The following is a 26,696-nucleotide window of genomic DNA, read 5'->3' as shown; positions in this document are numbered from 1 at the left end:
CCTAGTGTTGTAGGGTTAAAAAGGTGCTGTGGAGGAAAGGGAGTAAAGGAACTTGTCTCAGGCCTGGGGATTGACTGTCCCTCCTCAGGATTTCTGCCAAATTATATAAAACCTTGAGTCACTAGATCACGCAAAACCCTAACCATTTTAGAAACTTTTACTTCCTCAGTCCTCGGAGTGTTAATTAGCATGGCTCCTCCTCCCCTACCACTACTGTAATGGTGTAATTGTTAATAAATGAACACCATGGCTACTGGGTTAATATTCAGATGGTGTTCCCTAAGTGGTCCCATAATACAGTCCCAAGATATGATCTAAAGAGAAAACAATAAAAATAAACTTTATGATCAAATGAGTTTGGGGAATGACACATTAATGCTCCTCTCTTGGAGATTCACACACACACAACTTTGAATGACTTTGTATAACAGCATTTCCTAAACATTTCTGATCATAGAACCCTGTGTCTTGTAATGTTTGTTACAAGTGTTCCATGAAACATACTTTGAAAAACCTAGTCATCTGCTCTGTTGGATATATATGCTGGAGCTTAAGGCACGGATACATAACAGTGCATTTCTCAGAGTACACACCAAGAACAGAGAGAAGAAATCTGCTGAAGGGGAGTGTCCTTTTTAGGGTCTTTACCAAGGAGGAAAGCTGTCATCCAGAAGAGGCAGGCTGGACACATGGAAATGCAAATCCCCAGGTGGGCACAGGACAAGACCAGGGCCTCTTGGGCTCTTGAATTAAGTCTGTTTTGGTAGGAATAGAAACTCAAAGCTCTTCTCTTTTAAAACATATTGTACACTGAATTTGTTTCTAATTTTTTCCCTTGGCATTTCATAAAAGCTTTTGATAGTTCTAGCCTGTTACAGCTCTACAAAAGGGCACTAAGGGGAGACTTTTGTTCACAATCGATCACCAAGCAGAATATGCTTTTACAAAAATGTGCTTGAAAAAGTGTCAATGTTTTACTAGTATAAAGGGAATGGATTCTGATCTGGTGCAGTGGAAAAAAAAGGGCTCTGATTAGAACACTGAAGTAGGAACAAGACAGTCTTAGGGACCAAGCTGAGGGAAGCAGGCCCAATAATTGAACTGAGAGATTTCCAAAGGGCAAGAGACTCTCGTCAAGGCAGTCCTGGTGGCTTCCTCAACCTGGACACCCTCTTTGTGGGTCTAAATTTTGGAGGTGCATGTTTTATTTCACAAAGGTGGAATAATTGCCTCAGCACATTCATGCAAAAGATACCACAAACTTAGTTACAGCAGCCTTTTACTAGATGAAATATGTCAATTTCTAGGATGAGCAAGTTAAAAAGAACAGCCTTCTGTGGTTCCACAAAGATTATAAAATAGAGTCAAAAATCCTTAGGTCAGTGATTCTCAAATGGTGGTTTCTGAACCAGCAGCATTAGCATATCCTGGAACTTCTTAGAAACGCAAATTCTGCAGCCCACCTCAGACCAACTGTATCATAAACTCTGGGGGGTGGGGACAGCAAGCCCTCCACGGGATTCTGATACTAGCTGAAGTTTGAGAACCACTGTCTTAGTAAAGGCTGAAGTTGCTCTAGCTGGTCTGTGTCAACTTTTCCAGCATCACTGGCTGTTACCTTGAGCCCTGGATTCTCAAAACTTCTGTCTTCTTCTGTTTCTGTTTTCTCCTGGTCCTGGCAGGTGTATTGACTTTGTCCTTGATCTAAAACGTTTTAGGCCTAATTAGGCTAGAAAGAATGGCATGCTCCATGTGGCCAATGCAGCTGAATTTTCCTGGCCTCTACTTTGAGTTTTGGTGACCATGCACTACCAGTACCATAATACATAACAAACTTTATCACTGTCACTCCAGACTCTCAACAGGAGCAGTCATATCTGACATTTTTGGGTCTTTGGACATAATACTATCACAAGAGCTCAAGCTCTCTGCTTCCACCCAACTCCACAGCCAAACCTATTGATGGTATACCAGAAACCTCCATGTCATATAGCTTTTTCCCACATGTCTCCTCTATCTCTGGACAGTCGTTTTCAGTCATCTTCAAGGGATGATCTCCTCATCTGTCTTTTACAATTGGCCATAACTTTGGTTCTATTCTCAGCCCTCTTCTAACCATACATGTTCTTCCAGGTGAAGCCATCAATGTCTACAGCTTCAGCTATTGCCCGTGTGCAGATGGTGCTTAATTGCTCTTGTGCCTTCCAGACCTGCATTCCAGCCACCTACCAAACCTCTTTCCGTGGATGCCAAGGTACCTCACATACCAATTCTAAACTCAGTGGGTCAGATTCTGTGTTGGGTGTTTATATGCATCATCTTACTTAAACATCACAATAGTCCTCCAGCAGCTATGGCTGGCCATATTTTTTTTTTTTAATTTTTATTTTACTTCAAGTTCTGGGATACATGTGCAGAACATGCAGGTTTGTTACATTGGGATACATGTGCAGAACATGCAGGTTTGTTACATAGGTATACATGTGCCATGGTGGTTTCCTGCACCTATCATCAACCTGTCATCTAGGTTTTAAGCCGGGCATGCATTAGGTATTTGTCCTAATGTAGCCACATTTTTTTAATAGATGAAAAAAAATCTATTTGTCTGAAGTGGCACAATGGTAATTTGAAGAGTGAGGATTCAAATCCAGATCTGTTCAAGTAGAAATTACATACTTGGACTTTTCATTACAGCTTGTTTATCTCTCTGTAGCTTTGCCACAGCCTCTAGTCACAAAGGGCCAACTATTCTATGCTGTTACTATTTTAATTAAACTAATTATTTCATTTTTAAGAGAAAACTTGGCTAACCCAAGAGGTTTCTAAGCCTCTCACCTTACTCTGATCTTTCCATTCATCCTCCACATTGCAGCTAGGGGAATTGATTTTAAAGGAGAATCTAAAGCATGTCACCTATTGCCCCTCCCACAACCCCAGTCCTAGCTTGCAATAATCTTTAGTTTTTAAGATAAAGCTTAAAGACTTAGAAGTCTTTTGTAATGTAGCTCCTGACTACTTTCTACTCTTATCTCTTGCCACTTTCTCATATGACCTGAATGCTGGCCATTTGCAGTTGTGTTGAACAGCATCTCTCTGGCTTGGTTACACACAGTTTCCTACGTACAATGGCCCATGCACTGTGCTAACCACTTTCCTATAGATTATATCATTTAAGCCTCACAGCAATCCTGCTCGTAGATATGACTGTTCCTGTTTTAGAGATAAGGAAACTGAGACTCAGAGAGGTTCCATAACTTGCCCACAGTCATAAGACTGATAAGTGGTATCCTTAATGCATAAAAATACCATATTTATGTCCAAAATGGTATGTCTCTGTTTTGCTGCTCTTATGCCATTTAGCAGCTTACACGGGAGTCTGGGAAACTGTAGGGCTATAGTGACTGACATGCAGTGATTCTTCGTGGTTTGTCATCTGTCCTCTTTGATGAGTCCAGAAACTTAATCATGTCAGACAAGGGAATTTATACACTCAGAAAATTACTAAACAATCTTTGCTGGATGTTTAGTACATGAAATCCTCTTTTGCATATTGAGAAATAATATATAGTCTGATTTCAGCCTAAATTCAAGATTTGTTCCATTTAAGTTTTCAAGTAATGGGTTGTAGGGTCCAAAATTCCCAGACACGTTTGTACTATTCCAAGGCCTTTCTTGCATAGTATTTCAGTGGACGGAACAGTGCTGATTAAAGACTGGAGTCCTAGCATAGTGTCTTTCACATAAGAACTCTGGGATAACGATCAAGGGTTTTATTCTGACTGATATTTCCTAAGACCAAAAGCAAATCATCAAGTCTTCTTGTGCTTTGAGAGAATGAGATAGTATTCAAAAAGAGCTCAGGATCCAAACCAAAAGAAAAATGCACATATACAAAAGTGAACAGAATAGTACTTGTAAGGCTGGAGATTGAAAGAAAGGTGAAAAATTTGAAATATACTTCAGACCACTGTTATCATCATTCAAGTCTTCTATTTGCTAAGCCAACAGTGGAGTGTCTGCTCTTTTTTATAAATGAACATTTGATTCAAAAGCAAACCTTAATGAATCTAATATAGTCTGATGTGGTTTGAACATCATGGCATAGAAAAAATGCAAAAATATTTCAGTTTTGCTGTACCTTTAATTAGACAATTGGCCACATAATAATGATGAGGTCTATTGCACGGTGTCTTTATAAACAATAAGATTGCTTGGGAAGGTATTTCCACTCATTTTGCACAGTGGAAAACTGAGGGGCGCTTTTCTTACTGTACATAATTACAAAGGGAAAAGGTTAGTATTGCAATTTAGGCCCTCAAGTTACTATTCTAGAAATCACTTTTCCCACTTCCACGCTATGCTTTTCTAATTGGAAAATTATTTTATTGTTTTGGAATTTCTGGGTGACTAATAATGTGTTTCAACACAAATTCTAAGATCACTTCAATGATTTATCTGTTTTTCCAAAGATGTGCTTAATTTAATGTCACATTGTATATTTATTATAGTCAATATGTTTCCCTATATCTCTAGAAAAAAATGCTCTTCAATATTTTGTTTTTTATAAATATCATTTATGTTTTGCTTGAATATCACATAGCAACTCATTTAATGTATTTTTTAATTTAATCATTAGAGAAAATAGATATGTTTCCCCTTAATGTGTTAACATAATTATTTCATTGTAATTCACAATGATCGACTTGATGTGAAAAGTTGAGTGGTTGTTTAAGTGGAATAATTTTGACATTTAACAGCTAGAGTATACTTTCTTTATCCCAGAATAACATGTCAGAGATTAATTTTAAAACAAATTTCCCTAATAATAGGAATAATGAATGAACAACTGAATCATCAGCATTTACTTTGCTTTTCACCCTTAAGAACAACTAGTGCAAAATTTAGACTATGCCACAACTGATGTAGTTTCAAAAGATTTATTCTTCGTCAATAAAGGCTCCAGTCCTACATTATACTTGAAAATGTTATAAAAATAATAAAAGGTAAAAAGTTCAAAGTACTGATACATGCCACATTGTGGGTGAATCTCAAAAACAGTATGCTAAGAGAAAGATGCCAGTCATACAAGACCACATATTGTAGCATTCCACTTTTGTTAAGCTTCAGAAAAGGCAAATCTACAGGAACTGAAAGAAAAGTGGTTGCCAGAGGCTGGGCACAGGAATGGGGAGTAACTGTAAATGACTCAAAGTTTCTTTTGGGATGATGGAAATGTTCTAAAATAAGATCATGATGATGGTTGCACGCCTCTGTAAATATACTAACAATCATCGAACTATACATTTAAAACAGGGGAATTTGATGGTATGTAAATTATATCTCAGTGAAGCTTTATAAAAATAGATGCAGGGCTACAAATAGCTTGAGTTAATTAAGACTGATTCTCAAAATAAAATAAAGTTTACATCATTTATGTATCAATACCATGTATGTTATTCTCCCAGATCTAATGGAGATACACCATAGAAGGAAGACATGGCCCTGACTCTGAAATTTGCAATCAAACTAAAAATACATATCAGCAAGCAGAAAACAGTATCCCACAAGCTGAATATTTCAAGCGTTAAGTGAACATGGAGTAAAATGGAATTATTATTTTTGAAACAACGTAGGTTACATTCTTCATTATTCTTTCCTAAGACAAATGCTAGCCAGCCAATAGAATTTTCATCATCGCTTGGTTGTCAACAGTTACTGCTCATTGCAAGGCTAGACTCGAAGCTTTGCCAACGTTTTCTGTTTGAAAATCCTATGAAAAAAGGGGTGTGCATTTACCTTTTTATTCTCAGCATATAGTACAATATTGGACACATAGAACACACTCAATTTAAAACATTGTCAGTATAAATTATGATGAATTCACCATCTGCAGTGAATCAAACAGGCATGTTCAGAAGCCACAATTAAATAAGGCAGAACACAGTGAATACTTGTGCAAAATTTCATCACAGCATTAAAAACAAAAATCCAAATTCATTCTCATGGGGCATGGGGATGCACAGAGGAAGCGATGTCTGAATTGGGCCTTGAAAGATGAGTAGAGTAAAAGGATTTGTAAAAGTTTTCAAAAATAGGATCTACTTCATGTTGGTACCCTTGAGATCCAAATCTAGAAATGGCAAATTGAAATTCTTCATTGTATTTCAAATGTCAGAATGTTCTAGAAAGATACACAATAAATATCAAGGTTAACTTAAGACATACTCTGATCTTAGTTGTTTTGTAATGTAATATGATTGGATTGTGGAAAGAAAAGAATGTTTAGTTAAAATATGAGAAGAGAATAAAGTGGCTGTGTCTATTTTTTTATCTTCAGAAAAGTCTTCAGACCGTGGACAATGTGCTCTTTGCCCCTATTACGGAGAAAGGTGCTCCCTAGGTAAGTATCATCCTATGATTCCAACCTTAAAAATGTCAGAGGGGACAGAGAAACAAGTAACTTTTTCCTCTGACATTCACCTTTAGAGCATTGAATAGCTGCTTATTAGAGGACTTTTAGAAAATATACTTTCTTCTAACCCAGTGAGATAATGAGCCAGCTCACGAGTAAAGATCTAGGCCTGCTCACACTAAGATATAAGTGGTTTGGAAGATTGAAAACTATTTCTGCATCATATAATTAAATTCAAAATTTTATAGGAACAAACACTGCGTCATACAATTTTTTAGTATCTCTGTCCAAAATGTATAATCTGATTCTAATCGTGAGGAAAGGCTGGGTGTGGTGGCTCATGCCTGTAACCCAGAGCAAAGGAGGCCAAGGTGGGTAAATCGCTTTAGGCCAGGAGTTCAGGGCTGCAGTGAGCTATTAGCTCACCACTTCACTCCAGCGTGGGCAACAGAGTGAGACCTTGTCTAAAAAAAAATCATGAGGAAACATCCGTCAAACTTAAATTAAGGGACATTCCAAAATAATAATCAGCCTGTATTTTGTCAAGAAATATTTCTTCAATGGTGTGAACGACGAAGAAAAACTGTGAAACGGTTCTAGACTAACATGAACCTGGAGGACATTATGCTAAGTGAAATAGGCCAGGCACAGAAAGAAAAACACGGCATGATCTCTACTACATGCGGAATGGAAAAAGCTGAAATCGAAGCAGACTAGAGTAGAATGGTGATAACTAAGGTCTGCAGCGGGGAGGGTAGGTAGAATGGGTAGATGTTCGTCAAAGGGTACATAATTTCAGTTAGATATTGCTAAAATGTTCTCACCACAAAAAATGATAAGGATATAGGTCATAGATATGTTAATTAGCTTGATTTAATCATTTAAAGATGTATAATGTGTCAAAACATAACATGTACATGATAAATACATATAATTTTTATTTGTCCATTATTATTTTTGTTTTGCTTTTGTTTTTTTTTTGAGACAGAGTCTCGCTGTCGCCCAGGCTGGAGTGCAATGGCGCGATCTCGGCTCACTGCAGGCTCCGCCCACTCTGGGGTTCACGCCATTCTCCTGCCTCAGCCTCCCGAGTAGCTGGGGCTACAGGCGCCCGCCACCTCGCCCGGCTAATTTTTTGTATTTTTAGTAGAGACGGGGTTTCACTGTGTTAGCCAGGATGGTCTCGATCTCCTGACCTTGTGATCTGCCCACCTCGGCCTCCCAAAGTGCTGGGATTACAGGCGTGAGCCACCGCACCCAGCCTATTTGTCCATTATACTCTAATAAAGCTGCACAGGTGGGGGGAGGAGGAAGCAGACTAAAGAGATAAAAAATAAATAAATAAAATGTATGATCCTGGCCTGGATCCCAGACCGGAAAATAAGATTGGTATAAAGGACAATTGGTGGTGGCCTCTCCCAGCCCTATCTAGAGGAACGAAGCCTGTGAAAACCTCTTAGAGACAAGTCCTCTCTCCAGCCCTGGTCCTCACCTCAACTCCCCCTCCAAGGGGGTGGCAGGAAGGATAATTTGTAAAATGTAAATAAAGTCTGTAGATTAGAAAATAGTATGCATCAATGTTAAACTTCCCAGTTCTTATAATTGTGCTATGGTGTCCTAAGATAATTTCCTTAGTTTTAGCAGGTATTTAGAGTTAAAAGGGCATGATGTTTATAACTTACTCTCAAATGGTTTGCAAATGGCATAATAATAATATGTATATATGCAAACAAACACATACAGAGAATGAGAAAAGAATGTGTATATATGCAAACAAACACATACAGAGAATGAAAAAAGAAATATGGTAAAATGTTAACAATTGGTGAATCCAGGTGAAGGGTATGGGAATTATTTGCACTATTACAACTTTTTTGGTAAACCTGAGATTAATTTAAAACAAAATATAAGAAGGAATTTATAGGTCTGCCTTAGGAGCTCTTCCAAGAAAACATACAATTTACTCAACCTTGAAGACTTAGTGGTCCTTTGCCACCAATTTTATTTTTCTACTTTGACTCTCAGAAACAGAATCCAACTCAAAAAGTAAGCAGATTTTCAATAAAACAAGTAATAACAAATAGCTTTTGATTCATTAAAAAAGGGGGTCAGATTGATTTGCATAATTTTATTTTTTAGTAGTGATCACCAGGCTTATATTCCTGATATCAAAAAGTCTTAAAAAATCATAGAATGGGCATTCATTTCTTTTTTTGGGAGAACAAATAAGACTCAAGCATAGAATGATCGCTTCAAAGGAAATTTAAGAATGAGCATGTCGTGTGTAACCAGGAAAAGATAACAAGAAAGAAATTCCCTATGTCTTGTCTTAAATATTAAGTGGGATGAACCCATTGCAGATACCTGTTTCCCTGGAAACCCATTCAATTGAAATTGCTGCAAAAATTAACATGTATTATTTTTCCCTTAAAGGGCAGTAGCTTCTTTTACTTACACAGTTTTGACCTTTAGTTTTATATCTTAGTCTTATTATAAGAAGTTATTTCCAGAACTAGGCAAACAGAGAGCTGAATACATATCTTTTCATTAGTCCAGAGGCTTAACTAAAATAGTATGGCCTTTATAGCTGTACTAGATGTCTGAGGCAGCTATGGGTGGTTGGGGTACAATCTGCCAGTCATAGAATATTGCAGTCTAGACTAATAAACCATCAACCCACACATGATATTCTTACTCAAATGCCAAGTGTCTTTATCATATAGACAATTGAGTTAAACAGTCACATATGCAGCACAGCTCTGTATTTTAAGAGGCAGTAAAGTTTAATAAAGCCAAATCCCTTGTATAAGCCCATACTGACAAATGTCATGGGGACAGAGGTTCACAGTATATAATAATCCTATGTCAGGTCAGTGCCATGGAGAATAGCTCTGGACCATGGAGGATTTCTGACTCTAATCTTACTTGAAAAGCTCAGCTGTTTCTGAATTTCTGGGACCCGGGCAGTGTGGATAGAGGCTCATATTAGTTCCAGTTCAATCAAGAAGGCTGAACTGACCAAGACCTGAAAGACCAATCTGTAAATACAGCTCACAATTAGAATCAGCCACAGAATAGAATAACTGGAGAGATAAACCAGCCCTGTGCCAGGGCAGGTCATAAGCACAGGTGACACGGTTCCCCCATGTATGTGCTTCCTAGGCTGCAATGCCACTATCAGAGGCTACCTTTGGCATGAGGTCCCTGCATCTCCAGGAGTACTCAAAACTCAAAGCCTCCCTGCCCCGGAGAGGTAAGGATGTAAGTCGGTACTAGTCACCAACACCTTCAGGGGAATAAGTTTTTTTTTTTTTTAATGGAAAATGAGAATGTTTTCAGAAACTGAAGAGGGAAGAAGGTTAGACTTTGTAGAGACTGAAAATGGGTTTGGATAGCCTGAAGACTCTTATGTTCCTGGGAAAAAGATATCCTCAAGGGAAGTAAGGACACTGAAAGAGATGGTTTAAGGCAACTGATTTCCCAGCTTATCCTGGAACTGGTATTATGTTTTCATGATGATCATAGCTTGTTTTAGGGGGCTGGTAATGATTTAATGTATTTTTCCTTGTCTTCCGCACAAGGGGAAATATGATTATCATATTGGAGGGCCACTTTAAAAATGGAGTGTAGATTCATCGATTTGATTTCTTTGTGGTCAATTTATCTCTGACTACATTTTTTGTTGGAGAGAATTACTGATTTAGCCAAGCTTAAATAGCTGGTAAGTGTCAAAGCCAAGAACCAATGGTCGTCTGTTCTAAACATTCTCCTATGTGTTTACTAAGTGCTGGGCAACATCCCTAAGATACGATGCAGCAGGCCAGCTGTGTAAGGTGAGGCATTTGGGGATATCTTCATAGCCTGTGATCATTATGCCATTCACACATTTGTCTAGATTTGGCTGGAAACTCGTTGTAGTTTCAACCTATGCTCAGGCTCAGCCCTTGACAAACAATGAGGTAGGTGACATTTGTCTTTAGAGCCTTGACAATGAAGTGAGTGCTGCTCACAACCTGACGAGCTGCACAGTATCACTTGTTACTTGGCAGTCCTGTTCCTTATTATTATTCTTTTCTTTCTCTCTTATCCGTTGCTATCCTTACCCTGTTCATGGCCTCCTTCTAGTTCCATTCTTTCCATTGTCTTTATTGGACCCTGTCAAGAGTAAAAGGAATCTTATCCAATTCATCCATTTGGAGAAGCTAATGACTTGATAAGATATTCAGCCAGTAGGTTTGCGTTTTGAAAGACCACAACGGGGCCGGGTGCGGTGGCTCATGCCTGTAATCCCAGCACTTTGGGAGGCCAAGGTGGGCGGATCATGAGGTCAGGAGATGGAGACCTGGCTAACACAGTGAAACCCCATCTCTACTAAAAATACAAAAAATTAGCCGGGCGTGGTGGTGGGCGCCTGTAGTCCCAGCTACTCGGGAGGCTGAGGCAAGAGAATGGCGTGAACCCGGGAGGTGGAGCTTGCAGTGAGCTGAGATCGTGCCACTGCACTCCAGCCTGGGCGACAGAGTGAGGCTCCATCTCAAAAACAAAACAAAAGGAAAACACAAACAAACAAAAAAAGAAAGACCACAATGGAAGGGCAATGATAGAATTATAAGCATTCAGGGCAACTTGTAGGCGATGTCCTGGGGAAGAGAAAGACTGAACTCCAGTGATCACCTACAATATGTCTTTGTAAGGCTGACCCTCCCAATAATACCTTTCCAACTTCAATGCTAGGTACATTAGCGATCTACTTGTATCTGATTTTGTCTGAAAACTACCTCTTGGAAGAGTCAAGGGATTTGGCAATTGCATCTGTTCTGCCTGCGTCCATAATATTCCTGGCTTTAGAAACTTCAATACTGTCAGTCACAATTTAGTGGTTATTCTTACGTGGGCATTCTACATTCCTAATGTCCAATGTGGTTCTCATAGTCTTTCTGGCTCACTGTAAGAAAGAAAAATAAGTCCCATTTATTGAGCACTCACTGTGTCCCATGAGATCATTTAAGAGCTTGTTTCTTTCCACAGTTCTGTGAAAGCGGGTCCACATTTTACAGATGAGAAAACTGAGGCTCAAACAAACTAAGTGACTTGCCCAAATTTCAATGGCTGGTAAATGGCAGCACCAGAATATGACCTCGGACTGTCTTAAGTAGATACGTGCTGACTTCTACTCCTCCCATCACAGCAGGTCTCACCGCCCTGCATCTTTACCTGACAGTAGAGGAGTATTTCCTCCACAGTTTCAAATTCTTTCCTTTGGGTCTGGAATGTTCTTACCCTTTAGAGTCATAGCGGATTATAACAGTACAGAGCTCTGACCCTGGGGCCAGATTGCCTGAGTTAGAATTCCAGTTCAGCTACTTCATTTTCCCCTTGATTTCTCATTTAAAGTTTTAAATTTTAAAAGAGTCTGAAAAAAAATATTTTGGTTGTTGCTATGGACTTTTTTTTCAACTGTTTATGCCTCTACTAGAGCTGTGCACATGATGTTTGTTTTGTTTTGTGTCCCTTCATTTATTTTTATATAGTTCAATGTATTTCAACGTCAGAAAGGGTGGCAAAAACGGGAGGAGGAGGGCACAAGGCTAAGAGGTGTGTTTATATTCTAAGAACAGTTATCATTGTTTAGTTTTTCCTAAGTACCAGGCACTATGTTGGGTGCTTTATACATATTATCTTTCATCTTTTTTCTTTTCTTTTTTTCTTTCTTTCTTTTTTTTTTTTTTTTTTGAGACAGAGTCTCACTCTGTCGCCCAGGCTGGAGTGCAGTGGTGCTATCTTGGCTCACTGCAACCTCTGCCTCCTGGGTTCCAAGTGCTTCTCCTGCCTCAGCCTCCTGAGTAGCTGGGATTACAGGCACACGCCACCATCCCCAGCTAATTTTTTTTGTATTTTTCGTAGAGACAGGGTTTCATCATGTTGGCCAGGCTGGTCTTGAACTCCTGACCTCAAGTGATCCACCTGCCTCGGCCTCCCAAAGTGTTGGGATTACAGGTGTGAGTGACCGCGCCTGGCCTTTCGTCTTTTTTTTTTATTTAAAAAAATTAAATCCTTCATTGAAATATCTTTCATCTTTACAACAAATGTAAAAGCTAGATATTATTCCTCTGTTTAAAACTAAATGGACTGAGGGTCACAGAGGTTAAAAAATTTTCCCTGACCTGATGATTTAAAGAGCAAGAAATAAACTGAAGCCTAACTGTAAAGCATATGATCATAATATTAAACAAATTATGCACATCATTATTCATTAATACATTCATTAATATTAATACATTCTTGTAAAGATTTTTGAATGTGGTTGCATATGGAGTTAATCTTTCTTATTCTACCCTTTTCTTTTTTAAGGTATATACTGAAACAAGTTTGATGTATATCTGGGAACTTTTTTCTGTGCACATTTGTAAAACACAATTGTATAGACTTCTAACGCTATAAATGGGATTACACTATTCTTAATGCATGCTTACTTTCATTAAGTATTCCTAAAATCACTTCTTTTAAAAAAGTCGTCTGTTTTTAATTTTTCTAGTGAATGCTTTGGATATACCACAATTTATTAGAACATTCCCCAGTGGACAGACATTTAGATTGCTTCCAGTTTATCAGTAACAACAAAGATGCAAAGAACATGTTTGAACAGACTTGTGCCCTGTGTGAGTATTTCCTTGGGACAGAGTATGATGAGAGGCATGGTTGGGTACGTCTGCATCTTTTGGCACGACAGACACTGTTCAGTTGGCCTTGGAAAGCGTGGGGTGGTCCATCCCCTGCTCCGTGTGCATCTCAATGAAAACTGAAGTTAGATGAACCAGGGCCTTGAATTTCTGATATCTACCTCCCTTTGACATTGCTGTTTCCAGTTTTTTGTTTTTTCTTCCCTCCAATCTCGTGGGTAGCTTTTTCCCCCCTTGGCCTTCTATTTCTGTCTGCCCCAGTATACGTATGGGGTACTTGTCCCTGCCTTTGAAGTATCAAATCACACAGCTATCTGACATATGCCCAAAGTGGGGAGACAGCCATTGTTCTCATGTTGATTGCTAAGGTTCCCAGAGTGCCCTTGAGGTATAATGAACCACTGGCACTCTCATTTGGGACTGCAGATCCTGATGTATGATGAGTGGGGCAGAGTGGAGAGCAGAGATGGATGGAGCAGATGATAGTACTGGCGGAAGGGCACAAGCTTTTTAATCCTCCACCTTCTAAAATACTCATTCACCTGGAGATGCCCTTGTATTTTACTTAAGGACAAAGATAGCAATCATCTGCTGAAAATGTGAATGTCTAACGTGAAGGATTATAATGCACACAATGACTTGCATTTATGTCTCCAACTTTTAAGACACTTTGTTATTTTGGTAAATGAGAATGGCACATCATTTGAAATTGTCATCACTGATTTGATTCATTTTTTCATCTTTATGAAGAGCATGAATAGTTTTCCCCTTGCTGACATAAGATATTGTTTAAAAAATTACTTTAACTTGTCTAAATCTTGAGGACTGGTTTAATAAATTATGATACACCTATAAACAAGAATAATCTATAGCCAATGAAAGTCAGGACTCAGAATATTTAATGACATGGGAAAATGTTCATGATATATTGTTAGGCATTAAAAGCTGGTTAAAATGGTATGCCTAGTATGATCCCAGGTTTATAAAAAATACACATGCACAGAGAAAAGACTGAAATATAATAACAACGTGCAGTGCTTACCCTTGGGGAATAGAACTTCAACTGATTTTAAAACATTAATTTGCAATTTTAAAAATTTGTAGAAACTTTTTTTCTATCATGAACATACAGGCTTTTATCATGAGAGGAAATAACTTGTTCTTAAAATTATTTTAACTCATTCCCTCTTGCCTTCCTGGGTATCTGAGAATCAGTTTTAAAAATATTAAGCACAGAGACGTTTCTGTGAGATCACTGATTGCTGCTCTCCTTTTTCTGAGTCCACCAGGGAGGTGGGTGAGTCCCTGCCTTGTTTCTCCCCTTGGGTTTCACTGTTTCAGGAAGGTCCCTGATTGACATAAAAGTGTAAAGGCCTGACTGCCTGGGTTCAGCAGGGCTGGTTAGGTCCAGCTCCAGGGATCCATGCATCTGTCTAGAGCTCATCCTTGGAGTGGGGAGACCCTGTGGTTCCCAGAGAGAAGTACAGTAGGGCATGAGAGGGTAGAGGGGTGAAGCCTTGTAAGAATTCAGGAGAGGATCAGGGCCCCAGTCAAACAGTGTGGGGTTCTCAGAAGAAGGGCTCAAGTCCCAGGGTGATCTGTTATTAGGCAGTGACTAAGCAGACCTTTCAGTGGGCAATTGAGATAAGCCAGGACCAAAGAAAGGCCCAACCAAGAATGGAGGGACTCAAGTGGCTCCACACGTGCAGTCAAGGAAGGGAAGAAAAATGCACATTTCCGAAGTGCCCACCAGGTGGCAGACCCTTTCCTGTGCAACGAGTTGAAGAGTATTTTCAAGCTCGTCATGATACGCAGGTATTAAGAATCTGCACTGGGCTGGCAAGAACATAGAAGGCTGGGCCCCTCTCTAGAGATTCAGGAGTCTGCGTGGGGCCTGAGAATCTTATTTCTACCAAGCTCCATGTTCTCCTAGTGCCACTGGTTGGTACTACCACACTTTCAGTAGCACTGGATATATCGTCTCAGACTGGGAAGGGAGGAGGAAGACAAGGAGTAGGATGTGGTCCTTATGGCTGAGCAATTGGTTCAAATTGTGATTAAAGTGCCAAGGAAGTGTGGCATGGAACGAGCGGGTGCGGGTGGGTGGGGTGAGTTGCAGAAGGGAATGGGTCACTTGCTCCTGTTTAAAATAGCCTCTGATACTCCAGCAGATTCAACTTGTGGGATCTGCAACAGAATGTAAGGGCTCCTCCATAGCTCTCATTCTAATTAAATGTGTTACCAATTAATTCACTTAGGATGCCTACAGCAGACAGAAGCATAGGTATATGCAGGTTAAAATAAAAGCAGTAAGGCCGGGTGCAGTGGCTCATGCCTGTAATCCCACCACTTTGGGAGGCTGAGGTGGGTGGATCACCTGAGCTCAGGAGTTTGAGACCTGCCTGGCCAACATGGTGAAATCCTGTCTCTACTAAAAATACAAAAATTAGCTGGGCATGGTGGTGCATGCTTGTAATCCCAGCTACTCAGGAGGCTGAGGCAGGAGAATTGCTTGAACCTGGGAGGTAGAGGTTGCACTGAGCAGAGATTGCGCCACTGCACTCCATCCTGGGCAACAGAGAAAGACTTTGCCTCAAAAAAAAAAGCAGTATTCAGAACAAAATGAAAAACAAAATCTTAGATAGCTACCCAAAACCCTAAAGAAACAATATTTAAGAGTACTATAAACTATTTGAAGTGAAAGACTATTTTAAAAATTTGGTCCATTATGGAGCAATACATGGTTCTACTGCACAAGACTTTTACATAGTTCAAGCCACATGTGACTGACCAGGCAAGTTTGACAACACCCAACTAACTGACTATATCCTGTTCAGTGAAATGAATTCACTGTTCATGCATTTGGATGCCAGTGGCAATGTCAAACTGCTATAAAAGTTCCTAAAGCTTACTCTCAGTTTCTGTATTTGCATCAATAGAAATGGTAATAACCACTTTGCAGAAGAGTGCCAGTCCCCAAACCATGCTTAGAAGTGCACTGGTCTAGCCTGGCTAGATGATTGATCTGGCAGATGGGCTCACTGCACAGCTTCAAGGCGTCAATTTGTTCTTTGGATCCTGTTGTGCAGCATTAAATTTTGTATCCTCAGGACTATTTTGTTCGTATCATTTCTACATGGGGTCCTTGGAATAGGGCTAGTTGGATGTCCTTTTGGCCCTGCTGCCATTTTCTTATGCTTGGACATCAAGGGCAATATCCTGTATACAGTAGGCACTCAATAAACACCGATGAGTGAATGCGTGGATTACTAGCCCAAGACTGAGATGTCAAGCATTCTTGTGGGATAGACAGCCATCTAGGAAATAAATGCCCAACATGGGTGAACATCAAAATAGAACTTTCTTCATAGTAACTATATAGAGCTGACAAGCAGAGCAGATGGAGAAGCAACTCTATAAGGAAAGACTGTATAATCTTGTTACTGTCCTGGACTCACTGCTGCCTCACTCAACACATGTGTCCATTTTGAATGAATGGTTTTTAGTTTATAAGTTTCTTGGGCCATGATGACATAGGTTTCCTGGTGACATTTTTATGCTGAACCAAGGCATTGCCTCATGCCTATGTCAAGGTGGACCCTGGTGGTCACTCTGGAAAACATAGGAGAGTTATTTTAGCTGTTTTCCTGTTAATATTAGAATCTTGAGGAAGGACTTTAATAATTTAATTGTATTTTCTTATTACATCTCTGACTTTCAGTGAAAAAGAGTTGAATGAATGCAGAATAAATTATCAACTCTAACCTCCCTGAAGCCTCATGTCCTATCCCACATCCATCTGAAATTCTCCTCTTGCTTCATTTCTTACCAGGCTCACAGCATAGTTCAAAGTATTTATATGACTTAATGATGCATAGCTAATAATAATGATCACAATAATAATGACAGTTGCTATTCAGAGAGCACTATAAGTCAGGTACTTTGCTAAATGCTTAAATACATCATCTTATTTAATTGTATTAACAATCTTATAAGTTTGCTCAAGGACAGAAAGTACAAAGGCTAGGATTCTAGCTCAAGTAGATCAGTCTCAAATATTTGTGGTCTTAATCACTCTACTAAGCATCTCGTATCCAAACAGAGACTGTTTCCTTTTGCTTTTAAGATCGCCAACAAACTGAAATGTGTGGTGTTGGAAACTCTAGATATGTAAGGCCAAGGTTTATTTTAAATGATAGAGACATAGATGGACTCTATGAATGAATAAATGAATGAATATGGGTATCAATTGTGAGTGAATCAAATTGGGTTTATGACATTATTAGGTCACAAGGATGCTAGAGTTTTCTGTTGGCATTTCACCATAAACTGACATGGTTTTAGTGCCAGCCCATATAATTTTGAGATACAATCTGGCCACATATGCTAAGACTAAATCTCAATTGTATTGCAAACAAATGTATTTTGCGCACGCACACACGTGCACACACACACACACGTCCTACATCCTGACTCCTTTGAAAAACTTTATCTTGCTTTTTTTCTATATAGCCCTTTCAATTTCTCAGATCTCCTCAATTATATATATATACACATATATATGTGTGTGTATATATATATGAGAAATATGTATATATATGTATGAGAAGTATATATATATGAGAATATATATGTGTGTGTGTGTATATATGTATATATATATGTGTGTATATATATATATATGTATATGTATATATATATGTGTGTGTATATATATATGTATATGTGTATATATATATATATGTATATGTGTATATATATATATATGTATATGTATATATATATATATATATGTATATGTGTATATATATATATATATGTATATGTATATATATATATATATATATGTATATGTATATATATATATATATATATATGTATATGTATATATATGAGAGAGTCCAAATACAAACCTTTCCAAAGGGACATGTATAGTTTTGACTGCACTCAAATCAGAGCTCAGAACACTATTTCACTATTACTTTTGAATAACTTTATTTCCAACTGAAACACTCAATTTCCCAGGTAAACTGGTAATTCCCAGGAGCTTTCAAAGTATTTTTCAGAAAACCTAAAAGACCAGTTCTTTTATATGAAGGATAAATATAATCATGTGTATATGTTCAAAGTAGAGCAGCTGTATAAGTCCTTCATGCCTTGTAAATGGGAGTCTTTGCAAACTTTCATTATTATATATTGGTATATGATTGTGAGATTTTCAAAACACAATTTAAAATTTTACCATGAGTCACAATCCTTAAAGAAAAACCCAATAGACACCCCATTTTTTTAAAAAAAAAAACAACTCTAAACTGAAAAAGAATGGGAAATTAAATGAACTTAGACATTTAAAGATACAAATTGATCTCTTGGACATTGAAAGACACAAATTGATTTAAGAAGCAAAGATTTTGGGGAGCCCTAAGACAATAAAGCGATCAGCACAAAGACATCTGTCAGGGTGGAGGCGACCTGAGGTAAAGAACAGTTAAATCTAATACAATCAGGAACTTAGGCCAGTTTAATGTTTTTTTTGCCTTATGAGGTGACAACCTCCTAACACCATAATCTCTCCTTTCAGGATGATGACACAAGGATTTAATGAGTAGAAGACAACAACTTAAAACCTCTCATTTGAGCATGAATTGTCTAGGTTAAAGGTAGGCATTGAGATCCCATTAGCTACTGGCACACTTGGGAAAAGAAATGTACACATGCACAGAGACACTTTAAAGCAAGACATCATAAAAATACAGCGATGCCTGTTTCTACTCAGACCCAAAAATGGAATTAAAGCCAAAACTAACAACCCGTCTACTAATTAGAGAAGTAAAAATGTCTTCACCCCAAGTGTCCCAGCACAACGTGAAACCAAAACAAGCTGCCTTTCTTTAGATTCCACTTATTTATTTATGTTTAAAAGAATATTTGAAGAAAATGACGCCTAGTAAAAGAACAGTTGGAGAAAACATGGGACACCACACATTGGAAGAGAAATGTGGATGGAGTACACAGCTACGACAGGGATACTTTTTTCTTGTTGAAACACATGATAATGGGCTAATAAAAATCTGGTTACCTTTACATTTCTTCTCCTCCGTTTGGAAGGTCTGGGCACTTGAGACACTCTGGTCGTTCACATCATCATGGTCCAGATGGAATATTGAGCTAGTCCAAGTGGTCTGGATGAGATGTGGCGACGACTGTTCATTTTTCAACGTGCTGCGCCTCTCTGAATGGCTCTTCCTATGTAGGCAGGCTTCAGACATTCCTACTAGCTTCCAGTCGTGTTCTCGGTCTGGACAGTGCTTCGGTTTGTCCCAGGCTGTAAGGCCATTTTCTAAAGGGTTGAAAAACACGAGATGACGAGCTGTTGGCATTGTCAAGATTTTGCTGAGATGCAGAGTTTTGGAAGGCAAGTTGTTTCTCAATTCTTTTGGGCTGACAGTATTCACATGCCACTTGACGATAGTGATAAGATGCAGAATTTGTCAGCCTTGGGCATTTAGCCACTGCAGTTGGGTTGCCTGTCGGAGTAATCAACACATTCCCCCTTATTTTAAATGCCTAGAAAGACATTAGTTCCTGCATGGCAAGGCTGTACTTTCGCCAGTCCCACTTCCACAGCAATGGCCCAGGAGCAAGTTTACACACCAATTTATGTTACTGCTTAGATGACCATTTGAGGTCTTGAGGGTCAGGGCTGGCCGTGAACACTTTTCAGATCCTTAGGACATAAAACACCCAGGATTCAGCCTTGTTTGACTTGGGTTTTATCACAAGCTGACCTGAGGGACACCCTGTTACTTAAGTGGGACGTGCTCACGTGGCCACACTGAGAGTGGCAACTCTGTTTTTACCACCTTCTACCTCTGATGGCCTACAAAAAGAAAAAAAAAAAAGAAGGGAATCTTACAAATACAAGTTTTGTAAAGGGCTTCAATACAGTCCCAAGTTGGCAATAAGAACCGATGAAGGAAAGCAGATAGTGCTTTAGCTGTGGGACAAATTAAGAGCCCTAATGATAGAATGATGAACTTAAATTCTTTGGAGTACAGCTGGTTAATTATTTATGTATATTATATATATTTTTTCTATTCAATTTATAGGGACTTGAGGGTCTGGCCTACAGAAAATGGGAAAAAATGTAATAATATGATGAAAAATTTCTGACACTAACCTTCCCTGGTGGCAAATTTTACTTCCTTAAATATCTTTACTGTACATGGATATAGAGAGCAAAAATGAGCAAGCTAATATATATATATATACATATTTGTATGCATGTTGTACACATTAAAAAAACATAATCCATCTGGTCATCCATATTTTCAGAAATTCTTAAGCTACTGTTTGTCAAAATTAGAAAAAATATAATATAAATATGTGACTCCTCCTTTTCAGAATTTATATGGTCTTTTTAAAGTGATCATAATTCACAAATTTATATGTGAATTTTTTTTAACACTGAAATTACCAGAAGACCATGGATACCCATATCCCTGGGGCTTAGAGAGACACGTCTATCCTGACCTGTGCACAGCACAGTGAATTTTAAGCTGACTTTCAAACATTTAAAGTGAATTTTAAATTATTTAACATGAGGGTTAAAAATGCTTTAGGGTTTCATAAGCACCCTCTCGAAAGCTACCAGATGTCTTCAGCTAATGTTGGTTAGGATGGTTTCTCTAAAAGTGTAAATTACTCAGTCACTTTTGAAAGTTGCATTTACCCTTCCGGGTTTTCATATTACTATGAGAAAATTCCAGTGCCCATGCACACTGTATTTCTACTCCAGGAGAAAACCATGAACGATAGTAACAAAGTAATAATCAACACGATTCCTTTGTCATAGTAAATGGAAATGCTGTGGCTTGAAATAGCTTAATTTGGCCAGTAAGGAATAAGTCTCCTTTTAAAAATTGTACACTGTGCTAGCTTTTGGGTGTGACATTTGATCTTATTCAGAGAAGAGCTCTGAAAATTCACTCTATGCAAAGGACTGTGCTAAGCATTGTATTAGGTACATTATATAAACATAGATTCTTCCTTTTCAGAGTTTACATGGCATTATTCATTGCATGGTAAATCAAAAAGGTGTGGACTTCTACCACTTTCGACTGTGCTAGCTACTGGTGCAATTACAGGCACTTATTCTCAATATCCACTAAAAGGCAACAACAGATTGAGATCTTGAAAGATTGTATTGCATTTCAAGCTAAACATATCCATGTGTAACTCATTCAAGTACCATTATCCATAAGGACTTGAGGTTTTCATGTGTTAAATATAAAGTTACTGAGGGCAGGGGTTAATTCTGGGCCTAATGAGATTGATTTTATTTCTACAGACATGAAAATTCTTCTCAGCACACATGTTTTTATGGTGTCTGCTTTATTTTCAGAGACTTTAAATCCTCAGCAAATTGCATCTCGCAAAGCTTAATTTAAATAAGGTTAAAGTTCTCAAGCTATTTTGAGAAGCCTTTAAGAGGTGATTTTTCTGCAGAAATTCCTAAAATTTGGTATTAATTCCCTTGACCCCACAGAAATTAAGAAAAACAGCCAAACTGGGTAGTCATTATTCCCTAGGGAAACAATGCTTGGCTGAGAGATGCTGACAGGGGCTCTGCTCCAAGAGGACATTGCTCCTTAAAGTGCAGCCTATTAAAGCTTGCTTAGCATGTCCCTCGGGCCAGCAAGAAGGGGGTTTCTTCTAAGCAAGGAAGGCTACACTTGGGGTGAGGCAAGGGATAGGATTGCTTTCCATTTTCCAAAGAAAAGCAGCTGAGATGGTTTGGGAAAAGGGCTTCATTCATGGGAGGAATTTACAAGCTCATAATTACTGTCTGTAATTACATTCGTAATAATGATATTCAGTAGCTTAACTGGCAGGTTTATTGGTTGGGGCACTGCTGGGAAATCTGGAGACTGAGAAGTCCCGGTTGGGTCATGAGAAAACTCAACAGGAATTTATTTAAGGAGGATTCTTGATTCTGATCCTTGCAAGAACAGGGGGGCAACATGCAATTCCTATTCCATTCCCAAGGAAGGATGAGACTACCAAGACACTGGGGTCCTTAAATTCTACCTACTGGATATACTGTTGTTGGTGAGAACTACAAGTAACCTCCACATACCTGTGGTTGGCAATAATGGTCTTCAGTAATTTCCTATGTCTAATGCTCATATCCTTTTGTTCCTTCAAAGCTCACACAAACGGAATATTTCTTTTTAGGGAGATTAACACCCCAAAAGGTTAAGTCAGTGATTCTCAAACTTTGATGTGTATCAGTATCACCTGAGACACTATTAAACAACACTGAAGACCAGACTTTTTGAAGTTTGGATAGGGTGTGGGCATGCATAGATCTATCAAGTTCTCCAGGTGATTCTGATACCCAACAGAGTTTGAGACCCACAGGGTTAAGATAAATTTAAGGTAAGAAAATAAATTAGTGACAGATTTTGAATAAGCATGTAGTTTCCTCAGACTCCAATATTTTACACAACCTCAGAGTAAATTTTCATTATCATTCAAAAAGTCATCCATTGTTTTGAGGTCTACTGAGTGAAGCCTTAAAAGTCAGGTGTTAATTAGATATTATCTTGTAGATTGCAGGTATGGATGTAAATAAGTATTTACTCAAAAAGCCTGTTGTCACTATGGAAAACAGTGTGGAGATTCCTTAAAGAACTAAAAGTGGGTCTACCGTTTGATCCACCAATCCTACTACTAGGTATCTACCCAGAGGAAAAGAAGTCATTATATGAAAAAGACATTTGCACACATATGTTTATAACAGCACAAATTGCAATTGCAAAAATATGGAACCAGCCCAAATGCCCATCAATCAGCTCGTGGATAAAGAAAATGTGATATATATGTATACACCATGGAATACTACTCAGACATAAAAAAGAATGAAATAATGACATTCATAGCAACCTGGATGCAAGTGGAGACTATTATTCTAAGTGAAGTAACTCAGGAATGGAAAACCAAACATCATACGTTTTCACTCATGTGTGGGAGCTAAGCTATGAGGATGCAAAGGCATAAGAATGATACATTGGACTTTGGGGACTTCAGAAAGGGTCAGGTTGATGAGGGATAAAAGACTACACACTGGGTACAGTGTACACTGCTCGGGTGATGGGTGCACCAAAATCTCAGAAATCACCACTGAAGAACTTATTCATGAAACCAAACACAACATGTTCCCCAAAAACCTATTGAAATAAATAAAAAATTAAAAATAAAAGCCTGTTGTTCTGAGCATTATCTGGGACACAATGCACACAGTAGTAGAAGTAATACATTTTTTTAAAAAAGGAGCATTCTAGAAATGATCATATCTTGTTATTCATATAAATTATGAACCGTTTACTCTTTAATGAATCCCAGCTAACATTTGGCTTTCAATACTTCACACTCTAGACATCAACACAATCAATTTAATTATGATGAATTAAAAATAAGTAGAACAAAATAAAATAATAACTAGATAGGGACATGTGAACTGCATTGGCTTGTGTGTCTCAAGGGAGTTTAGGCTTGAATGATTAGGTTTGCATTCGATGACCATCATTCTGATGGCTTTGATTGACACAACACTGACCCACAGTGCTCTTTTGCAAAAGAGAAACAAACATAAATCTCATTAACATAACTACTTACATCCTATCTCTGGAAATTTCATTAAAGATGATAGAAAATAAATCTGTCCATCAAAAAAGGGAGAATTAGATTAAAATATTCAAGTATTTCAGGACACAAGAGCGAGCTGATACCTTAGAAAAGAGCTAAAGCAAAGGAAATAGGATTATGACAAAGTGGTCAGAAAGGGTAAGCTGCGTAGGCTGGGATTTCATGGCACTCATTGCAAGAGTTTAGCTTGTATTAAAAGTCCATTAATATTAGGTACTGAGACTGACCGCAAACCATATTCTGCATTAGGGGTGTGTGTATAAAACGTGCTTTGTAAACCCAGAGAGTGTGTAGAATTATCACTGTGTAGCATCAGACTATTAGGTATGAAGCCTCAAATTTCCATTTTAATTTTTTTACTTCAACCCATAAGATTTAGCCTTGCTGAATTCTCAGACTATGTACTCCTCAACTGATTTTTTTAGAATCATGCAGGACAGGAGAGTAATGTTTGGTTGAGCATTTACTATGAGCCAGGAACTGAGCTAGACACTTTATCTTCACAAACATCCAGGGAATATATACTGCTTAATTGACAAGGAATCTAAAATTAAGAGAAGCACTTCACCTGCTCTTCTTTGCCTTTTGTGCTATTAAGCGACATGTTCTCCTTATTGCCCTTAGTTTGATGAGTAGTAATTGACCTATTAATAGCTATTGTTTTATTTGTGCTTTAAACGTTCTTTAGAAATTGTACTTACTACCTCATTTCATTTTCCCGTTACTCATTTATATTCATAACAAGTCTCCTTGCTTTTGCTCTCAGCCACTTATAATCTATTTTCCACAGAGCAACCAGAGTGAGCATTTAAAAGTATAAATAAGAGTGTATTTCTCTGGTGCTTGAAATAATCTGATGACTTCCCACCAATATTAGAATAAAATCTTCAGGCCTTACAGTGGCCTCAAGGCCCCACTGAGCCTCCCTCTGGCTGAGCTCCTCACCCATGATTCTGCCCCCTTCTCTCTATCCTCCAGCCACATGGGCTGCCTCTAACATAGGAAGCCCATTCCCACAGCAGCATCTTGCAGAAGCTCTTTCCTATGCCTGCAGTGCCCCTGTCCAAATCCTTATATCACCAGCATCCTGTCATTGAGGTTTGAGGGAGGCCTTTCCCGACCAGCTCTCCAACTACTTTCTCTCTATTATCTTACTTTAGGTTCTTCATTATACTTGTCACCAATAGGAACTGTTTTGTCTGTCCTCACTGGAAATGTAAGCATGACAGAAATAGGGATGAGCACTGTTGTGGTCATGACTGTGTCTCTAGCACTTGCAAAAGAGCCTTATGAATAATAGGTGCTTGGCAAAATTTGTATGGGGGTGGGGAATGTGGATAGAATTATCATCCCTGTTTTACATGTGTGGAAACTGAGTTTAGAAAGTGATGTGGATTTCATGATGGACCTGGACTCAAACCCAGGTCTTCTGACTCTAAAACCTGACCTGACCTTCTATAGTTCAGTTGCTTCTGGTTGCCAAGGACTGTAAACTTTGACCTAGTCCAGAAGCCACTTGAAGGAATGGCTCATCCCTTGTATTTCTTGGTAGCCTCATGAGAGGTGGTCATTAGAGAGGCCAAAAAAATAAAAATAAAAATAAAAAAGTTGCTTCTGGAACTTTAGAGATGTGGGTTTTCTGTAAAATGGGAATATACTATTGTTTTGATGACCAAATAGGTTTATATATAAAAAGGTCTTAGAACAGTGTCCTGCACATTGTAAGCATGCACTAAGTGTAAGTTCTTCACTTATGCATCCACATGACCTCTCTTCCCTTGCCTTACTCTCCAAACTCTTCTCCTCTAAACATGATTTTTAAAGAGCATCCCCCCCTCAAAAAAAAAAAGTTTGATAAATGACTCCATACCACTATATTAATGGCTAAGAACCTGGGATGAGTCACCTCACAGCAAAAGTTGTGTTTTAAAGAGGATGCCTGGAAAGCATTGGCCATGGCCCAAGAAATGTATCTCTAAAATTGGATTCCTAGATTCTGTGCAAGGCAAATGGGAGAAGAATTTTGGTGAAGTGAGCATTTCCTGTTAGGTTTCCCTGGCCATCATTATATCTGGCTTGATTAGCTTGGTAGCTCAAATAACATAATAATGAAGACACAAATTTGATCCTTACTCAACCTTCAAGGTCTAGTTCATCATTTAAGCTTTCTTGAGGCAATCCATCCACTCTCCAAACTTCCATCCCACTTTCCATGTATCTGTGTCCTCCAAGTGCTACCTTCTACCTTGTGATATATCCATTTACATACATGTATATAATTTTCTTAACACTCATAGTGGCTAGCACAATATCTGAAGTAATATTTATTGTCCCCTCATAACTTTGCAAAGAGAAAACTATTTCCTAGGCACATAATCCAGTAACTTTGCAAAGACAAAACTATTTCCTAGGGACATAATTCATGCCCAATTTCTTATCCAAAAGCCACTGGTCTGCTAGGAGGACTCATCATTACAAGCAGTCCAATATGGACTGCCAATAGGATTGTTCTCCCAGAACTGCTGGTGAAAATGAAACCTATTTTGCTTTTCAGAGGCGGGAAAAGATAGTGGATAAGAATATGGGCTCTGCTTGCCGAGGTTCAAATTCTGACTATGCCATATATTAGCTGTGGTTTGGGGCAAATTGCTCTACCTCTTTGAATCTCTCTCCTGAATTATCCATAATATTTGTCTATGTTCTTCTATAAGGCAAGAACTTACCATGTCCTCCTTGTATCATGTCAATGGTACTTGCGCCCTTTTCCCTCTTACTGGACTCTAATCAATGTATCCATCTCTTAATCTCCACAGCTCTAAGCACAATGCTATAACATGATGGGACCTCAATAAATATTATTTGGAAATAATTGAACATAATAAGAACAGATCAAA

General features: G+C 38.5%; 1 protein-coding gene across 11 annotated transcripts in view; it reads right to left on the bottom strand.

Annotated features, from left to right (window-relative positions):
* Positions 1-26,696, bottom strand: part of THRB (thyroid hormone receptor beta) — a 382,425-nt gene that overhangs the window by 53,541 nt on the left and 302,188 nt on the right. For all 11 annotated transcript variants that reach the window (XM_055285744.2, XM_055285718.2, XM_055285710.2 and 8 more), the window contains one exon: positions 19,172-19,432. In XM_055285744.2, the coding sequence (XP_055141719.1) occupies positions 19,172-19,432 (261 nt within the window). Of the gene's footprint in view, positions 1-19,171; positions 19,433-26,696 lie in introns of those variants that run through there.

This window comes from Symphalangus syndactylus, chromosome 1 (assembly GCF_028878055.3).
Source record: "Symphalangus syndactylus isolate Jambi chromosome 1, NHGRI_mSymSyn1-v2.1_pri, whole genome shotgun sequence".
NCBI lineage: Eukaryota > Metazoa > Chordata > Mammalia > Primates > Hylobatidae > Symphalangus > Symphalangus syndactylus.
The sequence above is the reverse complement of the archived record's forward strand: the minus strand, read 5'-3'. Positions and strand labels throughout refer to the sequence as shown.